Source organism: Pelophylax lessonae, assembly GCF_965119305.1.
Source record: "Pelophylax lessonae genome assembly, chromosome: 13".
Lineage (NCBI taxonomy): Eukaryota > Metazoa > Chordata > Amphibia > Anura > Ranidae > Pelophylax > Pelophylax lessonae.
In genome coordinates this window covers 141986977-142005268 of record NC_138780.1, presented here as the reverse complement: position 1 = coordinate 142005268, position 18292 = coordinate 141986977, and the positions used below count along the sequence as shown (strand labels likewise).

The 18292-nt window shown below is 45.0% G+C and overlaps 1 protein-coding gene across 8 annotated transcripts in view; it reads left to right on the top strand.

Annotated features, from left to right (window-relative positions):
• KTN1 (kinectin 1) overlaps positions 1–12533 on the top strand; it is a 233443-nt gene extending 220910 nt beyond the window's left edge. For 7 of the 8 annotated variants that reach the window (XM_082275742.1, XM_082275737.1, XM_082275736.1 and 4 more), the window contains 2 exons: positions 171–294; positions 12047–12533. In XM_082275742.1, the coding sequence (XP_082131868.1) occupies positions 171–294; positions 12047–12051 (129 nt within the window). In that variant the 3' untranslated portion in view covers positions 12052–12533. The remainder of the gene's footprint in view (positions 1–170; positions 295–12046) is intronic. The other variant, XM_082275741.1, reaches the window with a different exon arrangement.
• The last annotated feature ends 5759 nt before the right edge of the window (positions 12534–18292 follow it).

Below are 18292 nucleotides of genomic sequence, written 5' to 3'. Positions count from 1 at the left end.
ATAGCCACATATGTCACAGATATTTCTAAAAACCTCACATAATTAGTGGTGTTTATCAAGATAAGACACTTATGTATCCACCAAGTAGGCGTTCTCCCAAGATCTTTTTGTAGACTAGATAACTGTTGTCTACAAGATTGTAACATGTTACACATATTTCTTCACCCCAGGAGGAGCAGGAAAGAATAGAGAAGACGCCACAAAGTTTAAGCCAGATTGTCACACAACTACAGCAGTGTCTTCAGGCAGTGAACCAGCAACTCACAAAGGGAAGAGAAAACTTTCAGATAATAGGTATAAGATGAAGGGTGAATCACTTTTTATTTAAATCGTTGTACGTTACCTTGTTTTAAGGCCTTGGGTGGCTTTCTGGGTAATACAATGGCAATATTAACTTGGAGAGAGAGACTCATAATAATTTATATTGTATGAAACGGACTGCTATCATGGTGAATATATTGAGGATATTCATTGCAACATAGCTATAAAATCCACTTACCTGATGTACCTCACCTGTTCTAAAAAGTTATTCCACTAAGGTGGAGATCAGTGGAGTGAGCAGAGGTGAGTTTATTCTTCCCATCTCTGGTCTTTTTGCAGTCACTGTCCTTTTATCCCCACTGTCTAACATGTAGAATTTGGATCAACAAATAGGGGAACAAGCCTTGAATGTCTGCAGACCAGGTTGTAAAAACCGGGAAGAGATGTGAACTGTAGTTACACAATCATCTGGTCTCCCTCTACTCCATACCTCCTTGCTTGTTAGGGTAACCCTTTTGGATTGAAACCTGTCTACCCAAACTGTAACCACGTTTAAGCACTACATGATGATTACATTTGTCTTCCAAGTCCTGGAAGTTCTAAATCAGGCATGTCCAACCTGCGGCCCAGAACTGCAGGCAATGCGGCCCACTGCCCCCTGCCAATTTTTTTTGCTGGGGAGGTAGGAAGTTGGGTCGGGGGCACGGCCACAGCAGCTTCCAACTAACGGTAGGCAGAGGCCGAGGGGAAGGAGGCGAGCATGTGCAGTGTTTCTGATTCCTACCACCATGACCACTTCAAATCACTGAAGTGGTCATGGTGGTTAGTGTTCCTATTGTCTTTCAGAAGGAGTAAACCTCTGTATACTGATTCCATTTAATTTGATCATCCTCTAGTTGTGTTAAATTAGTGCGGGGGCGCGGCGGCATTTTATTACATGCCTTAACTATAGTATATATTTTATATGCAGCCCGAGAAAATTTCTCTACACTCAATGTGGCCCAGAGAGGCCAAAAGGTTGGACACCCATTTTCTAAATCATGGGCTATTGCAACTGGCAAATTTGTACAGGGCATACAAAACAAGCAACCTCCTGCGCTCAAGGTAGAGGTACAGGCAGTGGTGGACCTTAGATCTTCAGCTGCTTGAACTAAGCAAGACCTTGCAGCCCCTAAGGACTGGGGAAGACCAAAAGGAACACTGGAAAAACAGAAATAGAGGGTGCACCAGCCTTGCGCATTACCTTTTTAAATCTTTTTTTCTCTATCGCTCATTGACAGACGTAGTCTTCTTGATTCTCAAGAGCTGGGTTATGTTGTCTCCGCAGGAGTAGGACTAGGCAGAATGACAAAACGTTCTGGCTCCACCCTAGGGGGCAGTCCCTGAGGGTATATCCTCCCTCTCTCTGCTACAGGGAATCAGTTTTTTTCTGTCTAGTCAGGAGTAAGGACCTAAGCTCCTTGCTGGGATCTTTTGGTCCTGGCAAGACTTTTTTTCTTTAAGAAAAAGACATTTTTTAGGTAGTTTTCTCCAGTGTTTTTTTCCTGTGAGATCTTCAAGCAAAAATGCCGGACTGGGCGACACTTGTGGTCACCCCAGCCGGCCTACGAGCGCGTGCAGACCATGGCATTGCGCTTGGTCGGCCGCGACATATTCAAGTAAGTATGCGGGGCCGGGCGACGGGCTGGATGTGAGATCCAGTGGTCACCCCGGTTTCTGCCTAAAAGGCGCGTGCAGACCAGTGCGCTGAGTCGGCCGTGACGGAGTCCCAGTAAAGGGACTGACTTTGCGAGTTAAAGCTCGCTTGGACGCCAGGACCAGAGAGTCGAGGCGTCCACAAACCCCCACCCCGGTGGAGAGGGTATTATGAAGAGAGGGTGCCTGTCGGTTCGGTATGGTGAGTAAAACGTTCCCTTTTTTTCCTCATTTATGAGGCAGTATATATTATGGGCCCCTCCATATATGGTCAGTATATATCTGACACTTACAAGTCCCCCTTGTAATACAGCATGTGTTTGTGGGAAGTGGACTTGGTTCAAGAGCTAACACTCTACCCAGCAGACTGTAACATTACAGCAGACATAGGAGGTATAATCCTACCTTATGTGCAGTGTATCTCTGTAGATCCATATGTCACCTCTCAGCAGAGTGCAGGTGGATGTGCTGGGAAGACGATATCGGCGGTCCGCCGCCATTTTGCCGTAGACCGAATACATATATGTCCTCAGGTCACGCCGGCCGCAATGTTTTTGGAGTCTTATGTCTCTTCTATGGGGGCGGCCATGTTTTGTGAGCCCAGCTTCCTCGTGGAGGGCTGGGAACGCCGGAAGGCGTACACAGGGGGCGGAGCCACGCCTTCTGCCCGGGAAAAAGCAAACAGCTCCTTCCAGTCTGTGTAAGACAGACGCTGGCTGCAGTTTGTTGGAAACTGCACTGCATCGGTTGGTGAGCCTTGGGGGTCCCTCTCTCTCTCTCTGGGATCGAGAAGCAGGTACTCTGAGGGGCGCTATTGCGCTAGGGGGAGACACACAAAAAAAAAAAAAAAAAAAAAAAAAAAAAGGTTTTTTTGTTTATTGCTGGCAGAGTGTCCTGTATTAACATGGACCCTGCCACTCATGTATCTCCTCCGGATCCCCTCGAGGGGTCTGCGGGATCCTCCAGCACCCCATTGACAATTGAATCTTTGTCAGCTATTATGGAAACTTTTGTGTCCCGGGTGGAAGTGGCTTGTCAGGGACAGGGCGCAAGAAAGCGACCCCCGCCTAACCCCCTATTATCTGAAACCTCGGATTCAGACTCTGAGCCTATTTCTGCAGTTGCAGGTACTTCATCTGGTATTGGTGTCTCGGGTCCTGTCTCTTCAGACAGTGAGGAGGATGTTTCGGCATCTGCCATAGCCCGAGAGGAAGCGCTGGTAAACGCACTCATTGTATCTGTTCAAGAGACTTTAAGGTTACAGGGTATTCCATCAGAAATAGCTGAAACTGAGATCCCTTTTGGGACTAAAAAGCGCATCAAAGTGGCAAAGGTTTTTCCATTGCCCAAATGTTTTGGCAATCCAATCGATGAGGAATGGCGTCTGCCAAAACGCACTTTTAATATTTCCAAACGCATTGACAGGCGTTATCCGTTTGAGGAAACCCTTATTAAGAAATGGACAGAACCACCTGTGGTGGATTCACCTATTGCTAGATTGAATAAAGCCACGGTTATTCCTTTAGAAGACGCTCCGTCTTTTAAAGATCCAGTGGATCGCAAGATAGAAGCTATGTCTCGCACCATGTTTTCCTTGATTGGATCAGCTTTCAGGCCAATAATTGCTATTGGTCTGGTTTCGCAGGCTGTAACTGAATGGACCAAGTGGTTACGCCGGGACTTAGAAGAAGTCCCTCAGGCGGTATCAGATTTGTTGGAACAAATGATACAGGGGTTACAGTTTGTATGTGATGCGGCGTTAGACACCACTCCATTAATGGCGCGAGCATCAGTCTCAGCAGTGGTTCTCAGGCGTACACTGTGGCTAAAAGGTTGGATAGCCGACCAAGGTTCCAAAAAAGCATTGGCTAATATCCCCTTTTCAGGAGAGCGTCTATTTGGAGCCAACTTAGATGAGATCATTAAGGATCTCACCGGTGGAAAAAGCACCTTTTTACCGCAAAATTTTAAAGGTAAAGGAACTCGTCAAAGACGAGGGCCTTCCTTTTCTGCTCACAAGAGGTTTTTTCGTCCAGCGGGTGAAAAAACTAAGTCCTCCAAAGCTCCTGCAGGAGGCGTCAGGGGTCGGTGGTCGGGCAAGCAAAAGCCCGCCCCCTCCAGACCCGAAGATAAACCATCCAAAGCCTGAAGGTGCGCCCCCACCCATAACTGGGGTGGGGGGACGTCTTCGCCGGTTCCCGGATCCATGACTTTCCAGAATCCCGGACAAATGGGTTTGCGAAGTCATAAAGTCAGGGTACAAGATCGAGTTTCGATCTCTCCCACCGGCGCGATTCTTCCCTTCCAATATCCGACTATCTCCGGATCGTCTAGAAGATCTGCGGAGAGCAGTCACAGATCTACTACAACAAGGAGTGGTAGTCCACGTTCCTTGGACAGAACGGTTTCAAGGGTTTTATTCAAACCTGTTTACAATACCCAGGAAAGAGGGCAAAGTGCGTCCAATTCTGGACTTAAGAGCGCTCAATTCTTTCGTCAACATAAGAAGATTCAGAATGGAGTCCATTCGCACGGTAGCAGCCTTCCTGCATCCAGGGGATGTCCTAGCGTCCATAGACATCAAGGACGCCTATCTTCACATTCCCATTTTCGCAGGACATCAGCGTTTTCTACGCTTTTCCGTAGAGGAGAACCACTATCAGTTTGTGGCGTTACCTTTCGGTCTCGCCATGGCTCCGCGGGTCTTCACAAAGGTGTTGGCCCCTATGTTGGCACTTCTGCGCCAAAGAGGTATATCGATTCTAGGTTACCTAGACGATCTTCTGCTTCATGCAGAATCTCCTCAGACCTTGCTACAAAACATAGAAATTACTATGATTTCTTTACAGGAATTCGGGTGGCTGGTGAACCAGCAAAAGTCATTTCTGGTTCCCACCCAGAGGCTCGAATATCTGGGTCTAATTCTAGACACAGTCAGGACGAGAGTTTTCCTTCCGGTAGGGAAACTTCGAAAGATTCAATCAGCAGTCCAGTTGTTACTGTCCAACAGCTGGTCTTCCCTTCGGACGTGCATGAGGGTTCTGGGGTTGATGGTGGCTTCATTCGAAGCAGTCCCATTTGCCCAGTCCCATACCCGAATTCTTCAGCAAGAGATTCTTCTCAGATGGAATCGGAATCCGGAATCCCTGGACAATCAGATACGATTGAGCAAACAGACCAGAGAGTCTCTGGTTTGGTGGCTTCGGTCTCCAATGCTCAGCCAGGGAAAGTCATTTCTGCCAATATATTGGACGATAGTGACCACGGATGCCAGTCTATCCGGATGGGGAGGAATTCTTGGTCAGTTATCTGTCCAGGGACTTTGGTCCCCGGAAGAATCCAGATTACCGATAAATGTATTGGAACTGAGAGCGATCAGACTTTGTCTGATTCACTGGACCGAGCAGCTCCAGGGCAGCCCGGTTCGGATCCAGTCGGACAATGCCACGGCCGTGGCTTATGTCAATCATCAGGGGGGCACCAAGAGTGTCCGAGCGGCCAAAGAAGTGGCTTGCATTCTTCGCTGGGCGGAACGATTTGTTCCAGCAATCTCTGCGGTGTTCATTCCGGGGGTGGAGAATTGGCAGGCAGATTATCTCAGCCGTCAGACCCTGGATCAGGGGGAATGGTCCCTCCATCCAGACGTTTTCCACCAGTTGTGCCTACGGTGGGGCACACCGGATGTGGATCTGTTGGCATCACGATTCAACAGGAAAGTTCAGAGATTCGTGGCTCGCTCCCGCGATCCTCTAGCAGAAACCGCAGACGCACTGATCGCCCCGTGGGGGCAATACCAGCTAATATATGCCTTCCCTCCTCTCGCGTTACTGCCAAGACTTCTTCGCAGGGTAGAGGAGGAAGGAATCCCAGTAATCCTGGTAGCTCCGGACTGGCCTCGTCGAGCTTGGTACGCCGACATGGTCAGACTGGTGGCGGACGTCCCATGGAGACTTCCTCTCAGGGAGGATCTACTGTCTCAGGGACCGATCTTCCATCCTGCTTTACGATCGCTGGCTTTAACGGCCTGGCTATTGAGACCCAGGTGCTGAAGGACAAAGGTTTGTCAGCTTCAGTTATTCCTACTCTAGTTGAAGCAAGGAAAGCGACTTCCAGAAAGATTTATCATCGCACATGGAAGTCCTACATTGCATGGTGTGAACCTTTGGGGTTCCGTCCTCGGTCTTATTCGATTAGTCGAATATTGGCTTTTCTGCAACAAGGGGTTGAGCAGAAACTGGCCTTGAGTACTATCAAGGGTCAGGTCTCAGCATTAGCCATCTTCTTTCAGAAGCCTTTGGCTACTCATTCCTTGGTGCGGAATTTCATCCAGGGGGTGCGACATCTGGCTCCGCCAGTGCACGCGCCGTTACCCCCCTGGGATCTTAATTTAGTGTTGTCGGTTCTTCAGAAACCTCCCTTTGAAGATATTAGGGAGATTCCTCTACCCACGTTGTCCCAGAAGGTGGCCTTCTTGGTGGCTATTACTTCTGCACGCAGGGTGTCAGAACTGGCCGCATTATCTTGTCGTTCACCATATCTGGTGGTTCATAGAGATAAGGTGGTTCTTCGTCCGAATCCATCCTTCCTACCAAAAGTAGTTTCAGAATTTCATCTGAATGAAGAAATTGTATTACCTTCCCTGTGTCCTAAGCCCAGTCATCCTCGGGAATTTGCTTTGCACTCCTTGGATGTGGTCCGGGCGATCAGGGTATACTTGAAAACGACAGACTCGTTTCGCAAGACGGATTCACTTTTTGTGATCCCAGATGGACACAAAAAGGGGTTGCCTGCATCTGCCGCGACCATTTCCAAATGGATCAGACAGACGGTAGTACAGGCTTATTCTATTAAGGGTCGGGAGCCCCCGTTCCCTGTTAAGGCGCACTCCACTCGGGCACTTAGTGCGTCATGGGCCTTTCGCCATCAGGCGTCAGTGGTCCAGGTGTGCAAGGCGGCTACCTGGTCGTCGGTGCATACCTTCTCTAAACATTATAAAGTTGATGGCATCGTCTGATGCCTCATTTGGCCGCAAGGTTTTGCAGGCCGCAATTTGAGGAGACCAGTGGTCTACCTCGAGGGTTTTTTTCCGTTGGAAAATTTTTTCTTTTAGTCTCATTCTTTGTTTATAATGAGCCTTTAAAACTTCTAGTTTGGCACCGGTTGGGCCTACTAGATTGGATTTGATTTTGTCAATCCCACCCCTCATTTGTGGCACTGCTTCTGGATGTCCCAGCTCTTGAGAATCAAGAAGACTACGTCTGTCAATGAGCGATAGAGAAAAATGGATTTTTGTAAGAACTTACCGTAAAATCCTTTTCTCTTAAGCTCATTGACAGACGTAGTACCCGCCCCTCTATCATTGAGTTGGGTTGGGTTAATTTCTCTGTACTGCTTTAAACAGAACTGATTCCCTGTAGCAGAGAGAGGGAGGATATACCCTCAGGGACTGCCCCCTAGGGTGGAGCCAGAACGTTTTGTCATTCTGCCTAGTCCTACTCCTGCGGAGACAACATAACCCAGCTCTTGAGAATCAAGAAGACTACGTCTGTCAATGAGCTTAAGAGAAAAGGATTTTACGGTAAGTTCTTACAAAAATCCATTTATTGAAGACCTAAAACAGATGTACTTTATACTCACAAACAGCATATGGTATCAACCCCATCAATATCCACCATGTCCTACATCACTTTGTCTATAGACTATTCTAATCCCAACATGGGGAAGATGCTCCAAAGGCTGATGCATTTTTCAACCAGATGGAGACCGGTGGTCGGTGGTGCTTGTCTCTTTCCAAAAAAGCAAAGTGACTTTTAGTTGCAGTGAGCAATTGTGGTAAGATGGAACACCTGTAGGCCGTCCCAAAAATATGGTAGTGATTCAGGAGGAAAAACACTGGTTCCCACGGTAACACGTGGTGGATTTTTGAGTGATGCAGCGGATCTTCGACCAGAAGGTTTGGAGAAAGTGACAGGGCCAGAAAATATAAAGAAGGGAGCCAGTTGCCTCTCCACACCCCCTCGAACTGCCTTTTTTTTAATGGGCAGCTTGGGCTGTTAAAAGAAGTTGGAAAATAAGACTTACTGGCTGGATCACAAGGTGAAAATAAAGAAGAAAAGCATAAAAAGAAAACTAATGCAACCACGACATTTTAGGATTGGTAAACTGCAGGATACATTTTTTATTGTGTGTTTACCATTGCTTTTTAGCATGCTTCAAACAGATCAATGCTAAGAAGGGTGAATAAAATGTGGTGCAATCTCGATGGTCTTTTTTCACTGTCATTCATCTGTTTTTATACATGCTTTATCCACACTTAGAGGCGGGAATCCAAACACTTTGTAAGCTCTGTGTCGGAGCCTACACAAGATTAATGACTTTCTCCCTTCCTTCACCTGACAGTGTTTGAGCCTGACGATTGGCCAGTTAGGCCAAAGCTTTGCTTCCTGAGTGAAAGATGAGGAGATCGCACACTCCCCATACCCTAATTACTAGGCTGGTGGGGGGAGGCTCCATTAATGTGCCCTTATGTGCCTCATAAAGAGGTAGATATTTTTATCATCTAGCATTTATAGCATGCTGATGGTTGGTCTTTTATGTTCGCAAACATTTTTTTTATGCCCATATCGAAGGCCTTTTCCTTTCTGCGGGTCATCCATGCAAATTTTATTTTGTAATTGATAGTAACCGTGCTTTCCAGTGGTAGTAATTTCACCCTGCACCCTTAACCGAGGGAGAAGTAGGCAGTGAGATTTTGAAGGGTCTGATCGGGATGACTTGGCAATGAAAAAAAAAAAAAACCTCACTACCACTAGCCGGTCTTGTAGCTCCTGCCAGCAGATTTTGCTAGCAGATGTGCTGCTCTTTAAATCAAATTCCCTGTTGGGCTATTTAACAGATACATTACAGCAGCGCAAGTCATCATTTAAAGAAATTGCAAATGAATGTGTAATCTTCTGGTAAATAATGCGGCAGATAATAAGGTGCTTTTAGAAAGTGCTTTAATCTCCAAATGCTCTGTATTATATCAAAGTGTTATCATTCAAGTCTTGCCTCTGAGTCCCATCACCCAAAGACAAGTGGCCGCTAATGTATGCATTCCAACCCATCTGTTTGGTAATTGGTGTTAACAAAAAGCTTTATTTATGAACTTTGTTGCATGGCTGCTGCATATGCAGTCTCTGTATGAATGACTCAGTCCCACTCCAGTGGGTTAGGGCCGCTGACAGGTGCTCTTCTTGCCCAAAGTGAAGCAGTCGGCATCCAGCTGTCCATTTATCAGGGCAGGTTTGAAGACAAGTAGTTATCTGGTTTCTGCAGGCATCAGCACTTTTGGAGCCTTATGTACAGAAAAAGAGCAGTCATGTTGCTTACAACTGAACTCCAGGCAAACATCTGTGTGTGGATAGATTCACTTACACACATTCACATAGATTTAAAATCTGTGAGAAAGAAAAAAAGGTCTGAGGAATATAACAGGAGGGCAGTACTTTCAATGTGAAGCTGGGATCCAAATCACTGGAGCATGACCTCAAACTAGCAGGAGTAGAGTTCCAAACAAAACATTAGTAATATTTTTAGGCCCCATTCACACCTGTATGTTGGGGCCCCAGCTGACTATGATTTCCTGCAGGAGACTCAGCAGGGCTTCCTGCCAACAGCTGCAAAGAAATGAGAGGTAGACAGTGACTGCAGCTGTTTGAGGTTGTTTGCATGTAGTTGAACATCCAGTGATGACCTATGGATTATCGGTCCTAGACGTAAAGAATCTGCACCCAGGGCCAATCATCCCTAGGTAATCACTGCATGTCCGATTACATGCAAATGGCTGCAGGTGCTGTCAGTCTTTTATTGCTTTAAATGAGGCTTCCTGTCTCCAGCTGTTCACAGAAAACCCTGCTGAGGAAATCAGTCTGTCCCAAACGCAGATGTGAATGAGGCCTTAATGAAAGAATAGTTAGTGCTTGGAACAGAAGCAGACTTCCAGCAGGAGGTAGTGAGTTAATCAACAGTAGCTGAATTTAAACAAGCTATACAAAAATATTCCCCAAATGTATTTACGAAGGGCAGACCTGATGGATCACCTAAAGGGGTTGTAAAGGCAGAAGTTTTTTTTTCTTATTGCCTTCTGTGCATTAAGATAAAAAGCCTGCTGTGTGCAGCAGCCCCCCTAGTACTTGCCTGCAGTCCATCTAGATCCAGCAATGTTCATGGGTGTCTCAGCTGCCTTGGACTCCCCCCTTCTTTGGCTGAGACAGCAGCATGGCGCCATTGGCTCCTGCTGCTGTCAGTCAGCCAATGAGGAGAGAGAGGGCGGGCTGCAGCTCTGTGTCTGAATGGACACAGGGAGCAGTGGCTCAGCTCGGTGCCCCCATAGCAAGCTGATTGTTGTGGGGGCACACAACAGGATGGAGGGGCCAGGAGCACCTGAGAGGCCGTACGGGATTGAAATTTCCATGTATAGGTAGGCTGATTGTACCCAAGTCAATCCCATCGATCAACTTTGGTACAACCAGTCTGTTTAATTTTTCACAACCGTAAGCAGTCATTATTGTGTTTTCCCTCCACCCGTGGTGGAAAGAAAGAAAATTAAAGCATCGGGTAATTTTGCTGATTCATTCTTGTGATTTAGGCCCCACTATCAGACAGCATAGACAGGTTATTGGCTCCTTTCTCCAATCCAGTGTTTCTCAACTCCGGACCTCAGGGCACACTAACAGGCCAGGTTTGCAAGAAAACTGAAATACATCACAGGTGATATAATTTGCTGCTCAGTGATTGCTGTATTCTAGTCTGCATCTCCCCAAGGTAATATTTAATATCTGGCCTGTTAGTGTGCCCTGAGGACCAAAGTTGAGAAGCACTTCTCTAAATCTACTTAATAGTTTAGTCACTGATTGATGGACAGACAAAACCTGTAGGTGCTATTAAACTGCAGCAGGAATAAAACCAGATCTTTTGCTCTGCTAGGCAGGGATGTGTAAAGATGCCATAATGGTTCAAATTTCTGCCATTTAGCCTTGAGAAAAAAAAAGAAAATCAGCATCAGTAGAGGAATCTTCACTTTTTTTCTGAAGAAATGGCATCGACAGCTTCTCGTGCTGCCTAAAGCCAGCTGTAGTCAGAGCGATTTTCTTTCCTGCTCATTTCCCCCATCAATGCAGTCAGGCTTGATGGAGGACACCCTCCCGAGGAGCCATTGCGTTCTACCTGGGGGAAGGAAGCCGCCTCCGCCAGCAGAACACAGCAAATTTCGACAAGCCAATTGTACCCAAGTTGATCAATCAACTTGGGTACATTAATGCTGCCCATACATGGTTGGAATCTCAGCCAATCCCTGCTGAACCAGGCCAAGATTAAAACCAGCCTGCTTAACAGTAATGGCACTTTTTCAGTAATGGCAGCTCCACTTGGCACTGCTTGGCCCAGCTCGGCTCAGTTTGCTTTTCCACTGCGTGGTACGAGTCGGCAACTTTCAGCACTGTATAGGCTCTACTTGGCTCGGTTTGCTTTTCCACTGTTGTAGTACTTCGTAGTAAGTGGGTGGGATTACAACGATTCTCTGACCAATCAGTGGCTAGCAGTGACACACAATCAATGCTGCATGCAAAGGATTGTGGGATAATGGTATTGGTTGGAACCCCAACCGAGGTGGTACTGTTTAAGTGAGCCGTACCATGTAGTGGAAAAGCGCCGCTGTACCAAACCGTACCGAACCGTTCTAACCCGTACCATGCGGTACCATGCAGTGAAAAAGCGCCAAACCTGCATCTGATATAATCAAGTCAATATTTAGCCGTTTTCTTTTCCTGGATAAGGCAATTTTTAAATCCACCTGTGTCAAGCTTTGTGGTGTTTGTAGGCCACCAACAACTTAAATTTCAAAATTCAAGTTGCATGTGTTTCCTATAATCTCAGAACTGGGTGACATTACAAAGGAATACAGATAAAAGCAACCCCCCCCCCCCATATGAATTTGACCTACATATTAGCAGTTTGCATGGAGTTCATCCTTTTAATAGTCCTCCATATGATGTTCATAGAATCTCTTTAATAAACTAACTTACTGATTGTGTTCTGCCTCTCTCCGCAGGTTGAATTACCAGAGGGACTGTACCACTGAGGAGAAAAAAGGAAGACATTGTAATCATTGTTTGCCAAAATTAAAGCCTTATTTATGTCTTCACCCTTTCTACTTTGTCAGAAACACTGAACAGTGCTACGTCTTTTCTAATTCTTATTAAACTACTGATTTCAATCGGACGATAATAAATATAAAAAAAAAAAAACACTCCGCAGACAGTTTAGTTTTATAGTAAAAAAAAGAATAAAAAATAAATTCTTTTTGGATATATAGATCTTTACATTCCTGAAGCTGCAGTAAAGACGTCTACCTTTTTTTTTTTTTTTTCTTATTTTGTTCAATACAGATTTATGCAGAAGAATCAACTATGGTAAAGATGATGTAACAAATATATATATATATATATCCTTTTATTACAGACGTTGTACACTGTTTTACTTAAATCCACTTTGGAAGTAGACACCTCTTCGACCTCAAATAAAACACTTTATTTTTATTTTCTCCTGGAATGATGTCAGCAGATTAAGCATGGGCCTGGTGTTATAGCTACCAAGAGTCTTGGTTATCAGAGGCCAGTTTGAGACGTCTGAGTGAGTGTTTTGTGGTGTCTTTGTGTTCCCACGGTGGCCAGCCGCTGCTATGGTCTTTAATGCAGATATGCAACAATAACATGTTAACAAATGCAGCAAAAATCTGAGAGCCCAAAGTGACCCTGATGCCATAATAAAATATAAAAAAGAAGCTGCAAATGACACTTTTTGTACTCATCTGTCCTACCATTTTGTTTGTCGGTTCTTCACTTAAGAGCTACATTTTCCATCAGAAACTTCATAGGCAACACACTTCTGTGTGTCTGCTAGTCCCTCTGCCAGAACATAGCTGTGATGAAGCTGCTAGTGGATAAAACCACAGCACACAGTGGAGGAGGTATCTGGCACTTCTGGGAGATTCTGACACTGGTTGTGCTCTTGAATGGCATAAAGATCCGAGGAATGGGTGTCAGGACATTTGATTTTTTAATGCAACGCCAGGGTCGCTTTAAGCCATCAGCCCATATTTGTGTCTTTTGATAGAGCTTCATGGAGATTAGACACAGCCCCTGCTCGCATTCCACACTACAGCACCCAGCACATCAGGAACCTATTGCTGGAAATTGTAATAGGTTAAAGTATATGTTTACAACCTACGCTGCTACCTTTTTGCTGCATATAACTGTGTTCAGTACTACAAGTTCACTTTTAAGACAACCAAGGTGCCTCTTTATAGCCTGAAAACCATTTTCTTTCTCATTTGAGGGATGCAGAAAGCCTTTAAACCTGAACTGCAGTAGGCCTAGGCCAGGATAGCTGCTTCTACTATCAGCATGCCTCAGTTATTAGTGTCCAAGGAGGATAGACATCTGATCGCCAGCGTCTTTTAGCTGCCACCTTTTTTTATTTACTTATTTTTTTCCTTCAATCATGACCTCTTTTTGTTGCTGCTGGAGAAAACTGTATTGTATCACGTGCCCCCAGCTTACATTTTACTATGCTTGTCTCTCTCTATCTCTCTCCTCCCCCCACGCTGAGGCCAAAGGGCACTCCTGCTCTTTTTTTCTTCAGATTCTATACCAGTCTCTGCAGCCATCGGCCACAGAGACTGATTTTGTCACTCTAGTCCTGGAGGTCACTTAAACTCCTAAAGCCACAAAGACCTTTCCAACATTTTCCCTCTGGTTTTTGAAGGAGCAAACCGCTTATCAGGATGCTTCCACAGAGCTTATTGACCATTATCCATTTGGTAAGGGTTCTGTCCAGAAATTATTTATTCCCAATGTGGTTTTGGCAGTGTCCTGCCTAGCAAGGAGCTTATTAATGCGCTAGAGGAATGTGTATTTGAATTGGCTAAAGTGCTGGACTGCGAAACCCTTGGTGTAAAAAGCTTTTGATCCGCAGGCCTTTTGAGAGCTGGCATCTCTCTTTAGACCAGCTCTTGACAACATCAAGGATGTTAATGGTGGCAAGAGCACCCATCTTACTTGGGGGAAGATGTCTAGGGAACAGACTTCAAAGTCTTCTCTTTCTTTAACTTTTTTTTTTTTTAAAGAAAAAAATTATTTTAAGGTGAAAAGTGATTCACAAAATAGAGTCTCTGGGCATACCCCGGCTTGAAAATTAATGCTAAAATAGTCAAACTAAAGCCCTATCGATAACGTAGTAAACAAAAATGCAAAAACTTTATACTGCTCGTGTCAACTAGCAAATAGGATAACTAGCGTAACATGTCAAATTCAACAACCACCAGTCTTAAACAGTAGGTGGAAAGGTGTATTACATACTGGGTCTTTAACCCTCAAGGATAATAGGGGGTGACAATGGCTAGGAGGCTCTTAGGCATAACTCAGAAGCCAACTGGTGCCAAAGTAATTATTGAGTAGCATTTGTTGTGTGAGTTTCAAGCCAAATCTTCCATATTTTGTGGAATTTGGCTGAACGTCCCCTGGAGTGGTACATGGCTTTATATAAAGAAATAGAGGAATTAAGGCCTTCCAGAAGTTTAAAGAGGGCACTTTGGGTTCTTCCATTTAAGAATCAGAGCTTTCCTTGCGTAAAACTGCAGCAGTCCTATAAGGGTCTTAGTTGCTCAGCGGTGATCCAAGGTGCCCACCAAGTCCAGCAAGCAGACCAACGCACTCAGTGGAATGGGAATCGTAGTAAGGGAGGTAATAAAGCGTGTGACCTCTTCCCAGAAAAATTGTATCTGGGGACAGGACCACAACATGTGGCAGAAGTCTGCATCTCCACCACTACACTTCCAGCAGCATAAAGAAACATCCAGATAAATCTTGCTCAGCTTTTGTGGTGTCAGATAAACCTGGTGAAGTCCGGGACATCACTCTGCAATTTAGAAAACAGTCTTTCCAGACCAAAACATGGGCGAAGGCTTAATCGCTTTATATCCGATGTTGGTTTGGTTAATTGGTTGTCCCATGACAAAGATTCCAGATTGAACTGAAGGAGAAGCACAGGTTGAGAACCAAACCGGGTTGCAAATAAATTGCAGAGCTGGATATATCTAACTAAATGGCGGTTAATAAGCCCAAACTTTTGCTTGAGAGTGTCAAGACATTTAAGTGCCATCTATACAAATATGCGCCAGTGTTTTGATACCCTGGGCTTCGCAGATTGCTGGATCAGGAATAGATTGGAACTCAGGGAGGAGTGGGTTAAGCCACAAAGGGGTGTCGTGAGACAATCTATGGAAGTCCTCTAGGTGTTTAGACTAGTGTTTGCCAGACCCTTATGATGGCTTTCATGGAGGGTGTAAGAGGAAAAGGAGCCTTGATAATTTCCTCAATGATTCGTACAACCCAAGGTAAGCCACCTCAAATACCACCGAGGCATTGGAATCATCAGATGTCACCCAATTGTGAGCATGGCAGAGCAAGGCTGCATAAAAATATTTTCAAAGATTCGGACAGGCCAGACCTCCCTTAGTAAAGGGTCTCAGGAGAATTGTTTTGTTGAACCAGGGGGGGCTAGCTGTCCAGAAGAGGCAATTTCGGTATCGAATTGTTTAAAAAAAAGACTTTGGGAATCCAAATTGGGGATTGTCTTAATAAATATATATATATAGATAGATATGAAAATTTTGCCAAAGAGAGACAATGGAAGATTATCCCAAGCTCTGTTTGAAATTAAGCTGGCGATAAATGTTCAATTTAGCATAATCAGATACGTTGGGGGTAATAGTAATGCCCAAATAACGGAGAGAGGAGGTCCAAGGGAGCCAAGGATCAGCCTGCATTCTGGCCTGTGGGTGAACAGGTAAAATTTGGGATTTATCCTGATCGACCCTCAGTCCTGACAAGACGGTAAAATTGGAAAATATTTCCACAGCTTCTTGGAGAGAAGGTCCAGGATCATTGAGGAATAGTATCAGATTGTCCACATACAGGGCAAGTTTCTCAACTATAGAGCCAACTTGTATACCTTTCACCAAATCAGCTTGTCTAAGGGCAATGGCAAGAGGCTCCATCACCAGGCCAAACAGGAATGGGGAGGGAGTACAACCCTGTCTTGTCCCCCTGCTCCACTGTAAAGGGCTCAGAAAGCAAACCTAGTTTCATTTGTGCTGCTGGGGACTTATACAGTAAATTGATCCATCTACAAGAGATGGGGCTGAATCCAAAAGCCTGTAGTACTGCAAGCATGTAATTCCAGGTTACTGCATCAAAGGCTTTCTTTATCTCTAAAACCACCAGTACACGGATTTGGGAAAGAGAGGATTGGAGCTGTAGGTAAGAACAAGTCTCAAATTGATATCTGTAGATTTTCCTTGCATAAAACCAATTTGGTCTATGCTATTTAATGCAGTCAGAACCTTAACCAACCTGGCAGCAAGCACCTTTGCCAAAATTTTGAGATCATAATTTAACAGGGTTATATCCCTATAGGAGGCAAAGCCCTGTTTGGGCATGAGTACCCTGTGGGCATAATACATAGTACGGGGAAAGGATTAGGTTTCTAAACAATGGGAGAATTAGGCCCTTTTGGGGGCTAAACATTTTGCATACATTTTGTACCAGTCTCCCAGGAGACCATCTGGGCCAGGAGTTTTGGTCGGAGGAAGCGAGGAAATAGCAAGCCCAAGTATCGATAGTGGGGCCTCTAAAGTCTCAACCTCCTCTGGTGTCAATGAGGGCAGTGCTAACTCAGGGTTTGGAAGAAATAGTCTCATAGGTTGGGCATCGGGGTTGACTGTGCAATTTACTGAAAAAGGCACAACTCTTGAAGGATGGCTTTAGGATGAGAAATGTGGTTCCCTGCCGCCGTCAGCAGTTCAGGGACCACAGTCTGGTAATGGGGATTAGACAATAGATTAGCTAAAAGGTGACTGTTTTTGTCACCCAATTCAAAAGTTCTGCCCACTAACAAGTGAACGTCTGTTTGTACAAGGGTGTTGCAATGAAGTTTGACCTCTCTCCTGGCCTGCGCCAGATGGAAACAGGCACGTTCGCTTCTGGACTCTTGAAACGTATTTTCTCAAAGTTGCAATCGGCTCTGCTGGCTTTAATGGCCGATATGTAATTGCCTCCGTTGCTGACTAAAAGGCAACCCACACCAACTCTCTAGAGATGGTGTCCTCATTAAGTGACCAATAGGATTCGATTTGTAGAGACACTATTTCCACAAGGTTTTAATCCATGGGGGAGCGAGTCTCCATGTACCTGGGTCCTTCTGGCTTCAGAGATAAAGGCATAAATTTATTGGGGAATGATCAGAGAGTCCTGTTGGAAGATAGGAGACCTCAGACAATTTTAGCTAGCACTGGAGAGCTACCACAAGCAAGATGCCAAGATCAAGCCCGGAACTCAATTTGTGGGTTGCAGATAAATCGGAGAAAGCTTTTGTTAACATGCTTCCACCCCCAGAGTTCTGTGTGAGCGAAGAGCGAGAGAAACAGATAAACATTAACAAAGGCGCATAGGACCTAGTGGAGATCTAACCATAAGATGATGTACCTACCTCTAGGGTCAGTCAAGACTCTACTTTGCATGGAAGGGATGGAGTAGTATAGCGACACCTCCTTGCATATGCGGAGTAGGCTGCATGAAAAGCCTGTCTGACCCAGGGTCTAAGCAGAACCAAGATAAGATTACCAGCATGATGAGTCCTCTGCACAAACAGGATATGCGGTTTATGAGAAGTGAGAAATTTGAACATTAGGGAGCATTTGAATTTGTCATTGAGGCCTCGTATATTACAGAAGACTAATTTGATGCCAGACATTGAAAATAAAAATAATACAGTAGGAGAATAATGCAATCCGAAAAGTATATAAAAACCCTCATAAATTACCAAGTACACAATTGCCACCATACGCTGGATTGAGAGCAAATAAAAAATGGTGGTTGCATAGGAATAGTAAAGAAAACAAGCAGTAAGAACAATAAATGAAACTCACTACTACTTAGCCAAAACCCCAACATAACCGTAAACGAAAATGGTGAAAGGTGTGATGGATAAAACCTATCGAGAGACTCCAGGAACTTATATGTACAGTCTGGAGGAAAGAATAGAATGGGGAGACAAGATACAGCAAGAGGGTGAATAACGGTCAGGAGACAGTATTTTGAATATGAAGCTAGGATCAAAAACAGGTGAACATGACTTCACCCTAGCAGGAGGAAAGTTCTCAATCTGTGGTAGGCAACTTTAAAGAGGTGGAGATCTACCTGAACAACAAAGGGGAAGTCAAAGATCACCGGGTACC